Source organism: Monodelphis domestica, chromosome 7 (assembly GCF_027887165.1).
Source record: "Monodelphis domestica isolate mMonDom1 chromosome 7, mMonDom1.pri, whole genome shotgun sequence".
NCBI lineage: Eukaryota > Metazoa > Chordata > Mammalia > Didelphimorphia > Didelphidae > Monodelphis > Monodelphis domestica.
In genome coordinates, this window is record NC_077233.1 from 164840908 (window position 1) to 164855374 (window position 14467).

Below are 14467 nucleotides of genomic sequence, written 5' to 3' on the forward strand. Positions count from 1 at the left end.
TTTTGGATTCCTTGATCCTTTGCCTTTCTACTATATTTGACTACTCAGTTCTAAAATCTTGTCACTCAACAGATCCTCTCCTCCTCTATGACTGTTAAATGTTAGTGGAGAGAATCATACTATTTTGCCAACTAGATCAACTAGATATCATGCTTGCTACAGAGACTAATCCAAACATTGCTTCAAGTCCTTTAGCCTTCTCCCTCCAAGCCAAATGCCCTTCCCCCTAGTTTAATGAGAAAACATAATGAGCTCCTTGATTTCCTCTACTCTACAACTCAAAAACCATATACATTTTTACCCATGCTTTTTTCTTTTGTCTAGTCTCTGAGAAAGAAGTCATTGTTCTATTAGCCAAAGCTAATCTGTATTGTACCCACAATCCTATCCTTCTCTATCTCCTGTTCTCCCCCTAGCATTGAATTCTCACCCTCCTCTTAAAACACATATACTCAAACCCACACACATGCACACACACTGTATTCTCCCAATTTTTCATTTTAGTGGCAGCCAGGTGGAACAGTAGATAAAGTGCTGGACATTGTTTTGAAGAACTGAGTTCAAATCCTGACTCAAACATTTACTGCTTGAACTTTGGCAACTCACTTAAATTCTCTCAGACTCACTTTCCTCATTTGGAAAATGAAATTATTATCAAGATTAAATGTAGTAATAGATATAAAGTGCTAATACAAGCCTTTAAGTGCTAGATAATTATTACTACTTTTATTGGTGCTTAAACTATCTGGGAATTCTTTATCCTTATGTCATTTCATTTAGTCCTGCCATTCCTTCAAACTTATTACCTCCTCTTTTTATTCTGTTGAAAGTAGACTTGGGGGAGAATATGACTGGCTCCACTTTGTTCTATATTTGTTACTTTTCTTTCTACAGTGATACCTCTTTGACACTAAATGTTTCTTTCAATACTTCCCTTCCTCCTAATTGCTTTTGGACTACAAAAGAAAATACAGTTTCATAGAAGTCATCTCCTCTTCTATCTAATAAAGCAATAGTAGCATCTAAACAAATTGTATTATTCACCCTTCATTTTTAAAGAAGACCAATGACATCACAATGTTGGGGCCAGGGTAAGTGAAATAGTGACAATGGGTAATGATGTGCACAGATTTAAGTGAGGCAGAGTTGTACAATCAGCCTCACTCTCTCTTACTGAGGCATCAATGTCTACTGGCAAAAAGGAAGTCAAGATGACTGGTGACAGCCCAGAATGCAGCAGATGACTTTTGTCTCTCAATGTCTGACCAAGCTCTGAGCACACCACAGCTCCTGCTTTAAACACCTTTGTGGCCACTGGAACAAAATTGTTCTCATCCACCCATTCCAGCAGAAGAAATCTCCACATTCTGGGGTAGGTAGCCTCCTAACTCACTGATAGCTTTGAGTTCCATTGGCAACTTTCAACCTGGTTTGGCCCGTCTGCTGAGATAGTTTTACCTGTGTGATTGCTTTATCATCCACGTGCTATGCCTTCTTGAAGCCACAGGTGAAAGTTAAGTGACATGTGGACACCAATGTTGGGGGAGCAACTGGACAAGGTGAGCTTTCTCACCAGAGGCACTGGTCCTCCCTGAACATCTTATACACCCCTAAACAACAAATGTTTATTGACTGACTGACTAATAAAGAAGATGTTGTTTTCTTTGGCAGAGTCTAAATGCCTGTGATAACAAGGATTTATTCTTTCCATTGTAATATTTTTTTTTGGCATTTAAGCATCCTCCTTTGTTATAATGAATACCATTTTCCTTCTTTGGGCTATACTTGTTCAGGACAAAAGTGCTTTTTTAAGAAAAACATCTCTATCTTATATTTTGTTCATCTCTGGCAAGGAGGATATATACATGTGTCCACATATTTATGAACAAATACATATATATATACACGTGTGTGCATGTACACATAGTACGTGTATGTGTGCAATGCACATACATGTATAATGTATATATATGTATATTTTGTGTGTATTTCATCTGCTAATAATGCAAAAACATGCAAGTCCATCACCTACTAATAGTGTATGTCACACTAGTGAATAATAAACTGCAATTTAGTTTTCTGTTTGTATACATTATGTTGGCTTATTTGAGCAGTAGTTAGTAAGAACCCTGAAAATTCTAACAACATTTCTCTTTCATTTTTAAATTCCTAGAAATGAAAACTACATATGTTGCTTCCACTTTTACTTCTCAAATCCTTGAAATCAGGCTTGATACTATCCCTTGCCTAACACTGATTTTTCCAACATAGACAACCTTAATTACTAAAAATGAATTTTTCCCCTTATTCTTCAAATTCTTTGATGGCTCCAATTTTTTTTATGTTTTTGATAAGCTTCTTCTGCTGATATATTCCTCTCTACCTTTGGCTTGTGTGACACTTCTCCTTTCTTGGTCTCTTACCTGTCAAATGTTCATTTTTAAGCCTTATTGGTTCATCATACAACTCCTGTTCAAAAATCAAAAGTATTTCTCAAAGTTCTCAGCTTCTTTGTCTAAACTTTCCTTGGTGATCTCATTGCACTTACATGGATTCAATTATCTTCAGGAAGGTGACTCTAAATCTATCTGATAGGCCCTAATATCTCTCCTGAATTTTAATTCTGCATCAAAAATTGTCAGCTAGGCATCTACTGTAGGCTGTCCCATCAATGTTTCAAATTAAATGTATCTATAATAGAAATAAACTTTTCAACAAAAACATACTATATTATTGTCGTCTCAATTTTTTCAGTCATGTCTCTTTGTAACCCCTTTTTGGGTTTTCTTGGCAAGATATTGGAATGATTTGTCATTTCCTTCTCTAGTTCATTTTACAGATGAGTGAAGTGAGGCAAACAGGGTTAAGAAACTTGCTCAGGGTCATAGTCAGTAAATTCCTAAGGCTTTATTTGAATTCAAGACATTTGTTCAGCACTCTATCCACTGAGTCACGTAGTTATCCAAAACTCACTATGGCGCCCGCCTTTCCTGAATTATCCTGTATTCATTTTGGATGCATTCTACTTTAAAATATGTGTTGTCTCTCCCTTTAGAATGCAATTCCTAGAGAGAAGCAGCTGTTTTGTATTGCTGTTGCATATCTAGCATTTAGCATGACTCTCTCTCCCTAGGAAACCTGGACTTTATCCATGGGACCCCAGACTCTGATAGGTGAGATTTACAGCATAACTTGAGTGGAAACTAGCCTCCATTTCACTTGCTAGACATTTCCAAATTATGTCAACTCACACATGCTGGGCCCATCCCCTTCAAGTATTGTCTTCCTTCATTACAATGTCCACTTTTTGAGAGCACAGGCTTCTTGCTTACTTCCTTGGATAAGTATCCCAAGTGCTTAGAAAAGGGGCAAAGTCAAGATGGTAGCTTAGTGTCTAACACAAAGTGAGTACATAATAAATGAGTGCATAATATTACTTGATGCATAATTATTTTGTAGGCTGTGTATTGATTTCCATATTCGTTGTAGCCTACTAATAGAATATATGCTCAACAAAAATTACCCTTTTGGGGACCTTTGTATATATATCAAGGCACCTAGTAAGTACTTAATAAAGATTGATTGATTGATTGATTGATTTCTTCTACCTTGATAGCTAATGCCAAAATAAGAAGAATTTTTCTATTCATGAGATCTTTTAAAACTCAACAATATCAAAGAGAATAGTGTGATATGGTGGACAGAACATTTACGATTAGAATTGAAGAGACATGATTTCTAACACCAATTCTCTCATTAACCAAGAGAAGCCACTAATTCCTCTAGGCCTTGGTTTTCTAATTTTTAAAATACAGGAATTTGGAGTAAGGGATGTAAAAGGTCCCTTCCATGGATCTTTAGAGGTTTGTGACCAGCATTTTAAATAGTAAATAGTCAGGATTAAGTGGCTACTTACAGTAAAGTACCAGTTTAAAATGTGTTAACTTGTTCAAACTGTGAATATATTATCAGCAGAAGAGGTTTTTCATCATAGAAAAGATAATGTCTCTGAAATCCTACAAAGCACCTTCACTGCTGAAATTATATCCTGTTAAGTCTACCATTTAAAAACAATAGGCCTGATTTCATATTTGAATCTACATTTTGATTTTAAAATATTTAAATTCTTGAGAGTTGCTCATGAATCAGATTTTTATCTCTTAAAAGTTTTCCGCATAAAGTGTCACCTCCGCAAAACTAAGTGGAATTTGAAATGGGTCAAAGTATTAACTTACAGATAATATTGTTACCTACCCAGACTTTTCAGAGGAATTAAACTATTTATACACAGATCTATTAAAGTTAACACTGACACTCTCACCATAAAAAAGATTAAAATTAGTATTACTTTCATGGATTACTCAGAAGTAATTTTGACAAAATACTTTCAACCTTGTATATCTGTAGGACACAGAATGGGATAATGAAAGAAACAAAATATTGGACTGGGAGCCAGGAAATATACATTCTAGTTCCAACCTGCCAATGAATGATCTGTCTTAGTTTCCATCATTGGTAAAATGAGTAAAGAGAAAGTTAGAATAGATAATACCTAAGGGCTTCTCTCCTCCCCTCAGTCCTCTAGTTAGAATGTTCTCTGAAAATTGTTCTAAATTATTTTTTTGAACACTGGAAAATGTCATAATGGTTGGTTATATTCATAATGGACTGTTGTATTCAAAATCAGGTTCCTGGAAATGAGTCACAGAAGTCAACAATTAGCTTTACAGTGACATTTTAAAGAAATGTCAACTGCACCTCCGATGCACCTGTTTTGTTTGGCACTGAAAGTATTTTCCAGTTACCTATTCACATGAAGTACATGTTTATTTACTCCTCCTGCAGTCAGAACAGGAGAATGATTTCTAAATGAATGCTGTAATGGATGGTTTAGGTCAAGAAGTCTGACCTAACAACTCCTAGAAACAAAATCAACTGAACACTTGTTTTTCAAAAACAAGGGAAAAGTTTACCGAGCTAGATGAAGAACCGCTTCCACGACGTTGGAGCCATCTTTAGCGCTTGTTTCACAGAATAAGGCATTATAATTCTGGGAAGAAGAAACACATTCAGCAGTCATATAGAAGGCCATGCCTTTCTAGGAATTTTAGCATTTTAATCAAAAAATTCTTAGAGTAATTTTTTTTTCTGAATATGTGGCCATAGCTTTCATGTGTCAGTTTTTAAGGGATGATTCATAATTAACTAAAGATTTTCTAAGGCTCTGAATGTGCGAGGGAGAAATATCAGGATTATAGAAACAATTATATGGACTGAATGCTAAACATCAGAATCAAAAGGAAAAGATCTGAGTTCAAATACAGTCTTAGATATTTGCTCGAGTAGTAATTTAACTTTTATTTAAGTATTCTACTTATGAATTACTTAACTTAAACCCTAGAAGAGTTACTTAATTTTTCTCAGACTCAGTTTTATCATTATTTCAAAGGATTATTCTTAATGATAAAATGAAATAATATATGTAAAATGGTTTGCAAACATTAAAATATTATCTTTATTATTACTATTAATGATGATGATGATGATATTCTACCGGAAAAAAATTACTGATTTTTTTTCTTGGGCTTTAAAATTTCTATCATCAGCATTCCTATGTTTGAAATCTCAAGATTAGCTTTGACTCTTTTCTTCACTGTATTGCTATGTGCCCCATCAGCTAGTAAGTCCTCTCAATTCTACTTTTATAACATCTCTTGCATCCATTTCCTCTTCTTTCCTCCCACTGCCAATACCATTATAGAGGCCCTCACTTGAACTATTGAAATAGCTTCAACACATTTATCCCTCCCTTATCTCCTCTCCTTTACAATCTAGCCTTCATATCAGCAGCAGAAAAACCTTTCAATCAATCAATCTTTTAAGTGCCTACTATGTGTCACATTGTGTTAAGTGCTCTTTCACAAAATCTAGGAGTTTGAATAGACTGTGATGGCTATCTAGTCCAACCTAAGAACAAAAAGAAAGTCCACCATAACATAAGTGATATAGACCATCCAACTTCTATATGCAAATCTCCAACGAGGGTGAACCCAGAAACTCTGAAAGTCATCCACTGCATTTTTTATATCCTAATACCTAGTACCAAGCATATGATAGGCTCCTTGGTGGTTGATTGGAACAGTTTTAATTGTTAAGATGGTATGGTATTTGGTTTTTATTTTTTTAGATAAGACATCAAGCCTCAATTGTCTCTTGGCAATTTCTATCCATTATTCCTGACTTTGGGGTCAAAGAGAACATTACTGAGTGATACAAATACAAATATAAATAAAAAGATCTGTATTTGTGTTCCCTGATCCCTGAGGCCAAGGCATAACTCCGCTATGTGTTTCTTTCCCAGTGTCTCCTCTATATAAAAGCCTGTCAAATACTTGAGGTTTCTCTTCTGGTTAAACATCATGAGATCATTCAACCAGGACTCATATGATGTAGACTCCATCTTGATAGCCTTTCTCTGAACCCTCTCTCTGCATCTTGCCAATGTCCTTAAGCTGAACTGAATGAAGTACTCTATATAAGGTCTGACTAGGACTTAATTCCTGGAAGCTTTGACTCTCATAAGGTAGCTGATGATCAAATTATGTTTCTTATGTGCAGATCATGGCATCGCAATGCTGAACATTTTTCATTGATTTCCTTGTAGTAAGTAAAGCTCAAATTCCTCTTCTTATCATTCAGTCTTCCCCAAACTTATGTCACCTTCTCTTCCCAGTACTATTTTATATAACTGTCCTTCAAGCACTCCTTGCTTTCAAGTGTTTTCTATCTGCTGAGCAAACATTTGAGTCATCTCATCTCTGTTTTGGTTTATGATGTTCTCTCTTTGTGAAATTTCCATAGTCTAATTGAGTAATGAATAGAATACCAGACTCAGAAGCATGAAGACCTATGTTCAACCTCTTAGTCAAATAGTTACTAGCTATGTGATTCCAAGTAAGTTATTTAATTTCTCTCAGTCTCCATTTCATCATCTATAAAATGGGGATGAGAATAGCTGGCTCATGAGGTTGTTAGGAGGATCCAATCAAATAAGATGATATGCATAAAGTGCTTTATAGACATAATAATCTATAAATGTTGGCTCTAATAATTATTATTAGAAATAATGATTTATTGCAGTTGATAGCATTGTTGAATTCCTACGCATTCTTTAAAGCCCAATTAAATGTTAATATAATAAAAGGCATAAATGCTCCAGTTTCTGTCTCCCATTTAGCAATATCCTCATCCAAATTAGACTTTTCAGATATAGCAATTGATTACTATTTAACAGAATACAAGCTTCCTAAGGGCAGGGACTCTTTTTGTTGTTGTTGTTCTGACTTCATGTCACCAGAACCTAGCAAAGTGTCTTGAACACAGCTTGTACAAAAATTAAAGTATCCCAATTGGTGCCAATTCAAACTGTTGTTAAATCAGTTCAGTCATGTCTGACTTTTTTGTAACCCCATTTGGGGTTTTCCAGCAAAGTTACTGGAGTGGTTTGTCACTTCTTTCTCCCTTTCTCCAGTTCATTTTTACAAATAAGAAACTGGGACAAACAGGGTTAAATGACTTGCCCAAGGTGACACAGTAAGTGTCTAAAGCTATTTAACTCATGAAGATGAGTCTTCCTGATTTCAAGTGTTCTAGACCCCATGCCACATAACTTCCCCTAGCACTAAGACTTTCTCTACAACTCATAGTTTATAAAGTGCTTTTCTCATCAGAAGGTTCATTTTATAGGTGAGGGAGCTGAATGAAGGTCATAAAAGGTGAGCTCTCTTGTCCATGGTTAAATGACTACTAGGTAGCAGAGCCCCAACTCCAACCAAGATTTTTGGACTCCGTATTTGATTTATCTGCAGTTGTTATTCTGCACAAGCAACCAACAAAGCCTCAGAGTAAATAGGCAAGAAACCGGTAGGGAATTGCTGCTGGCAAGTTGTTGAATGCAATAAGATTGATTGATTCTTCAAATCTGTATCTCTAATACACGGCGCACAGTAGGTTCGTAGTAAATGTCTGTTGATTACAGTTCAGTGATACTCAGGAGGGTATTAAGAATCTATATTTTGGCTCCCTTGAATTATGACAGACTTCAGTCAGACTTGTCACACTCTCTCCTCCTATAAAATCTCTCCCTACAGGGGAAAGAGCTGTTAATGTTGTTCAAAGACAATTAAGTTGTGTAGTGGACAGAATGTGAGACCCGGAATCAGAAGTATCTGAATTCAAATTTAACCTCAGATACTTACTAGCTATGTGACTCTGGGAAAGTCACTTATTGCTGTTTGCCTCAATTTCCTCATCTGTAAAAATGAGCTGGAAAAGGAAATGGTAAACCACTCCTATGTCTTTCCCAAGAAAACCCTAAATGGGATCAAAAAGAGTCCAACACAACTACATAATAAAACTACAACAACAAAGTGATTGTTCTGCCATTGATATTAAGGATAGATTGTGAAGGGAGAGAGAGAATAAGGGAGGAGGGATAAACGTGTTGAAGCTATTTCAGTAGTTCAAGTGAGGGTCTATATAGTATGGTGCTGACAGTAAGGAATAAAGATGAGGATATAGATGCAAGAGACGTTACAGAAGTAGAATTGAGAGGACATTAGCTGATGGGGGCTCATGGCAAGGCTGAAGAAACGAGTCAAAGATAACCCTGGGACTTTAAATAAAGCCCAATACTGAACTTCTAGGGCACTATGTTGCTTATTAGTCAACAACTAGAATCAAATCATGTAACCACTCAGGGTCCCCATTTCCTAATCTGTTAAATGAATTAATTGATAGCCTAAGATTACTTCCTGGTTTGGGTCCTATGATTAAGTAGACTAAAACATAACAAAGGGATCAGTCAGTGAACAAACATTTACTAAGTATGTGCAAGACATTTTGTTAGAAGTAAAAAGAAAAAAAAGAAAAATATAAAGCAACAACCCCTCTTCTCAATGAGCTTAATTTTAATGGACCAGTATAGAGAACTGATTCAAGATGGCTATATGGACAAGAGACCAGAAATCTGCCCTTGGTGTGCAAAACACAAAAAAAGATTTTCAAGAAAGATAGGAAATCCTACTCAGAGAACAGAGGGCTCATGCAGGTTGAAATGACATACACATATGTACATATTGAATTCAACATCTTGTTGGCAATATAAGCAGAGTTCTATTCAACATGTTCCAACAATTGTATGCCTAACCATGGCCTACATGAGTAAAATAATCTATACTTCTGCATCTAGATTTAAGATCTCTCTTAATTTGTATTCATTGTTGACCTTACCATAGCAAGTTTTTCTCCAAAATGTTTTGGCACACATTTCTGTCCCTCAGCCAAAGCAGTTTCCAAAAGATCTGCCTTATTTCCCACCATCATAATTGGAATTGTCTCACGTGCTGCGTCCTACAAATAAAAAAATAAAAGAGAAAAGGAGGTGTTGGGGGATCATATATACATACATACATATATATATATAGTTCTACTCTTTACATTAATAAAAATGACAAGCATTAGCATAATTATATATTTACAGCTAAAAAAGTAACTTGTTATTTTAAACACATAGTAAGGAGTAAGCAAGGACTACGGCAAGAAAAATCCCTGCATTTAAATATTAAATTAGGCTGTAATTTACCGAGTTACTACCTGGAACCTGTGCTTGAAACAATAGTAATTAGATGGCAACTCCCATTAATGCCAATACGTAATAAACAGTCAATCTTGCAATTACATTGTGACATCAATGAAACTGGAGTTACACACTACCGTCTGATTCACAGGGAAAAAAAGAAGGAAAGTAACCAATAGAAAACAGAAGCTTTAGTGGTCATAATTTGTTCCTATATAGAAACCATACTCAGAACAATGGATTAAAATGAGGTACAGAAAGCTTTTTGCAAGCCTTAAAACACTTATATATTCTCTATTATTTTATAATCCTGAAATCACAGTATATAGGAATTAGCCATCCTTATTATAAATTTCACTTGGATTACAAACTAAGGTTATGTATAGGATGCCCAAAAGTCCTAATAGCTTAAATAAGCTTTAATAGAGTAGAACTGCTCTAAGTCTTTTGAGACACTCTAGACTATGTAGGTATGCATATAGACAAATGCTCTCTCTCTTTGTCTCTGCCACTGTCTGTCTGTCTGTCAGTCTCTATCTCTCTGTCTCTGGTGTCTGCATGTTTCTCTCTCTATCACACACACACACACACACAATCTCCTTGGATTTTTTCTGCATGGTTCTCATCTCACATACCAGGAATTCTGTGATACTCTATATGTATCTAGGGAACCAAGAGTTAGAAGAAGACGGAAGAAAATGCTAGTAGTACTATATCCCACAAACATACCAACTTTCCATACTCTTAAGTCTCTTAATATTTGCCTAAAGATTTATATGGATAAAGAATACATCAAAAACCTCCAGTGGATTTTCTCATTGGCAGTGGAGTAGCTGAATCAAGGACTTCCAAAACTTGCTAATAGATGAGTCCTTTTTTTGTATAAGGATATCTTCACTTTCTGGCATCCAACAAACCTGGACAAGTTTTATATGGTCAACTTCTATCATGTTAAGAACAATCTAAGAGTCCTGGCCTCAGGTATCTAAGAAAGAAAAGAGCCATAATGAGGTAATCCTAGCTGGACAACAGGCTGCATTGAGTGGAGGTTCATATTTGGCATAGTGTGTAGGCTTAAATTCAGTGTAGGCAATTTGAAAGGATACATGGTTCAATTACCAAGTTTAAAACCAGTGGCTGGAAGCCATCAAACATTTGATGCCATTCCTACATACTGTAGCAAAAGGAACCCTGAGGGAGAAACAGAAGGCAATTTTCCCTTTTCTGCAAGCTTTGCTCAGTGTACCTCCAATTTGTAACGTTCTTCCTACCAGCTCTTTAAACTTCGCACACCTTTCAAGACCCAGGCCAGTGGTTTATCTCCTCTGACAAGACTTCTAGCACTATCCTAATCCACTAAGAACTTTTCTTCTTTTAGAGAACCCAAAAGGCAGATTGTTGTACTGGAAAGAATATTAAATTTGTAATGACATGTAATAGCCCAAAATGAGTACAAAGACATAGGTCCCAGTTCTAGTACTATCATTTATCACTAAAATCTCTGAATGTTTGTTTTCTCATATGTACAATTAAGAGTGATAAAGATGCCAACACTTCATATCTAATAGGATTTAATTTGAATATCAACTAAAATGTATAGAAATTCCTATATAAATATTAGCTACTTAATGCTATTTCCTATGCTACTCCTTAAGGATTTCTTGTATTTTCTTGCATTATTTTTATGTATAAGACTTTTTTCCAAATGAAAGATTACATACACCATAAACATCTTTGTATTCCATATGATCCCCCCTTCCCCAGCTTAATTCCATTAATATTTAATTTACCAATAAATCATTAGATGAATGAATGATTGATTCTAAAAGCTGAAATTTGATCAAGGATTTGAAATACAAAGGCTACTTCCTATCAACTCCCATGGGATTCTTATTAATTTATTTGAACTCATCAACATTAACAGAGTGATTACATTGCTTTCTTTACCCTTTTCCAATAAATCATAATGCCAAATTTAATATATCTTCAACAAAGTCATTCAAGTTGTATAAAGTAAGAAAGAAAGCTCTCAAATTGGGAAATCAAAAGCTAGAGGTATGGTTCTGCAGGCCAGTCATTTTTCTAATGCAAAAATCAGATGTCAAATTGTATCCAATTTCATCCCCAGCTACAAATTCAGGCAGTAATCTTTGATCAAAAGTTATTGCATTTCAGATTCTGGTCACAGCCTGGGGAAATAGAAACAGTAGTGCTGCCAACTTGGTAACCTACTTAAAATGTGTAAATATTTAACAATGATGGCAGCTAAGATTCAGGAAAAACCTTTAGCCATTTAATGTCTGGAGTGTTTTAAACACTCTGGTTGACCTCAACCACTTTGCATGTGTTTATTCATGGTTCAAACAACTGTTGGGTAGAACATTTCCTTCTCAGTTTTGTTAGCCTTGTGTGACCCCGCAACAGGCACTTTATGGTTCACTACATAATCAATACTTGATTGGTCCTTATTATTAGTCTACTGAATCCACTCTTCTAGCCTAGTTTTTCCAAGCTTTCCAATTCCATATGACTTTCCTCCACTTCTTTTCATGAAATTATGATCCAAAATCTTTCTAATGCATGCCAAAGTCTGCCTCTGGTTCTTTCATTACTTTATGGATAACCTCACTGAACTGAGACTATACATAGGCTCTTCCTCATTTTCTTTACAGGAGTCGACCTTTTCTAAACATACTTAGTCTTGATAGCATCTTTTACATCACTTCTTAAATGTGAATCATTCCTGGTAAATATGCTGAACTCTGCTTACTAGGATATTAAATATACCTTCCATTGTTCTTTGGGTCACTTGGAAATTTCATTCTTCTGAGATCCTTTGAAAACAATCTTTGCAATGTTGTCATAATTGTATAAATTATTCTCTTGGTTCCATTTATTTCATTCATCATCACTTTTTTTAAAAAGTCTTTAAACTGTTCATTTTTGTAATATTGATATTCCATTTCTGCTTACTTCACTATGGCATTAGTTCATATTTATCTTCTATTATCTCTTTGAAACAAAACCTTTTCCTCATTTCTTATAGCACATTCATATTACACAATTTATTTAGCCATTATTCAACTGGTGGGAAATTCCTTAGTTTTTAATTTTCTTTACTACAACAAAGAGAGGTTAGGTTCTACCAACATTTTTGTGCATGTATGACACTCATTTCTTTCTTTGATCTCTTTTGTATATATGCCTAACAGTGGCCTATCTATGCCAAAGTGTACACATTTTCTTCCTCCTAACTTTTATTAACATTTTGTGTGTAATTAAATTGTTTTCCAGAATAGTTATACCCATTCATAAGTCCAACAGTGCCTTGATGAGCCTATGTTCCCATAGCCCTTCCAATATGTGGCATTTTCCTTTTTTTATCATCTTTGCCAATTTAATAGGGATGAAGTGGAATCTAAGAATTGCCTTAATTGTCTAATTAATAATGGTATAAAACATTTTTTTCAAAATGGTTATAGATAGTTTAGGTTTCTTCCCTTGTGAAATGCTTGTTCATATCCTTAGACTATTTATCAAGGGGTCCATTTATCTTATTATTAGAAATATAAATTATTTGTATATATTGGAAATGAGACTTTTATCATAGAAACTTACTACATAGATATTGTCCAGATAATCTTTCCTTTTTAACTTTACCTTTATTGGATTAATTTTGGGGAAAATTTTATTTTAAGTAATTAAAACTATACATTTTATTATTCTCTATCATTTGTTTGATAGTGCTTTGAAAATGCTTATTGACAACCTGCCATTTTTATAACCTCTATATGCATACACAATTTCTTTGATATTTATTAAAAAACTATAGAAGACCTATCATCCAAAATTTAACAACTGTCATTTTGTTTAAATGTATCATATTGAACCAAAAATGGAACTCAAGGTATATTTTTGATGCAATTTTAATGGTGTATCCAAACTGATCAGAAAAAAGCACCTCATATATATGTATATATGTATATACATATATACATATATATATATAAATTTTACAACAGAAAGGACCTAAGAAAACAAAAATGACAAGCTTGTAAGTTGAAATGGGGATTCTAGTTCACTTAAGATAAAAATATTGAAGGCAATTATAATCCGCAAGAATGAATATAACTGGAAATACCAGAGTGTGACTAAATATTCTTTCCATTCTGCTGAGAAATAATCTTTGGGCTTGTGGCTTCTACTACAAGGGCTTTTTCAGTTAGTCATCTACTAGGCTGAAGGGTAACCAATACTTGCAGCACTTTTCTGACATGAAAAGAAACAATAGCAGAAATAATATTGAATTCCAACTCTAACTTCATCACCTTGAGACTATACAAAGGGTGTATCCTAAAAACTTAGAATTGTTCCCAGAGGTTCTCAACATCTTAAGTATAATAGGAATCTGTCCAGTATTCTGGGTAGAAGAGACTTATATCAATAAATACTACTTGAAAATCTTTACTTTGATACTCATCCTTTAACTGATAATATGATTTGGTAGTTTCATATCCATTGATTATTGGCTTCATACTTGAAGCACCAAAATGACATCACTGGTAATTTATTTTGACATGCATAAAGTGGATTTAAGTAAGACAGAACTGCACAAAATCATCAATTTTATTCTCTCTTCTAGAGTCGCTGAAATCCAGGTGTAAGACAAAAGTCAAGATGACTAATGACAGCTCAAGATGCAGTGGATGACTTTGGCTTCCTCAATATCTGACCAAGCTCTAAACATTACATAGCACTTGCTTTGGCTGCCTTCATGGCCATTGAAACAAATTGTTTTCATCTGCCCATTCATTCTACCAGCAGAAGTTT

At 34.8% G+C, this 14467-nt stretch overlaps 1 protein-coding gene and 1 long non-coding RNA gene across 2 annotated transcripts in view; one reads left to right on the top strand and one right to left on the bottom strand.

The window, feature by feature from the left end:
• Positions 1 to 14467, bottom strand: part of RASEF (RAS and EF-hand domain containing) — a 117171-nt gene that overhangs the window by 14906 nt on the left and 87798 nt on the right. Inside the window, exons 15-16 of the mRNA XM_001368593.4 lie at positions 9292 to 9411; positions 4974 to 5050 (exon numbers count right to left, since the gene is read on the bottom strand). Of these exons, the coding sequence (XP_001368630.2) occupies positions 4974 to 5050; positions 9292 to 9411 (197 nt within the window). The remainder of the gene's footprint in view (positions 1 to 4973; positions 5051 to 9291; positions 9412 to 14467) is intronic.
• On the top strand, positions 993 to 14428 carry LOC130455542 (uncharacterized). The gene is made up of 2 exons (XR_008913589.1): positions 993 to 1372; positions 14280 to 14428. It is a non-coding gene; the product is annotated as an uncharacterized LOC130455542 (long non-coding RNA).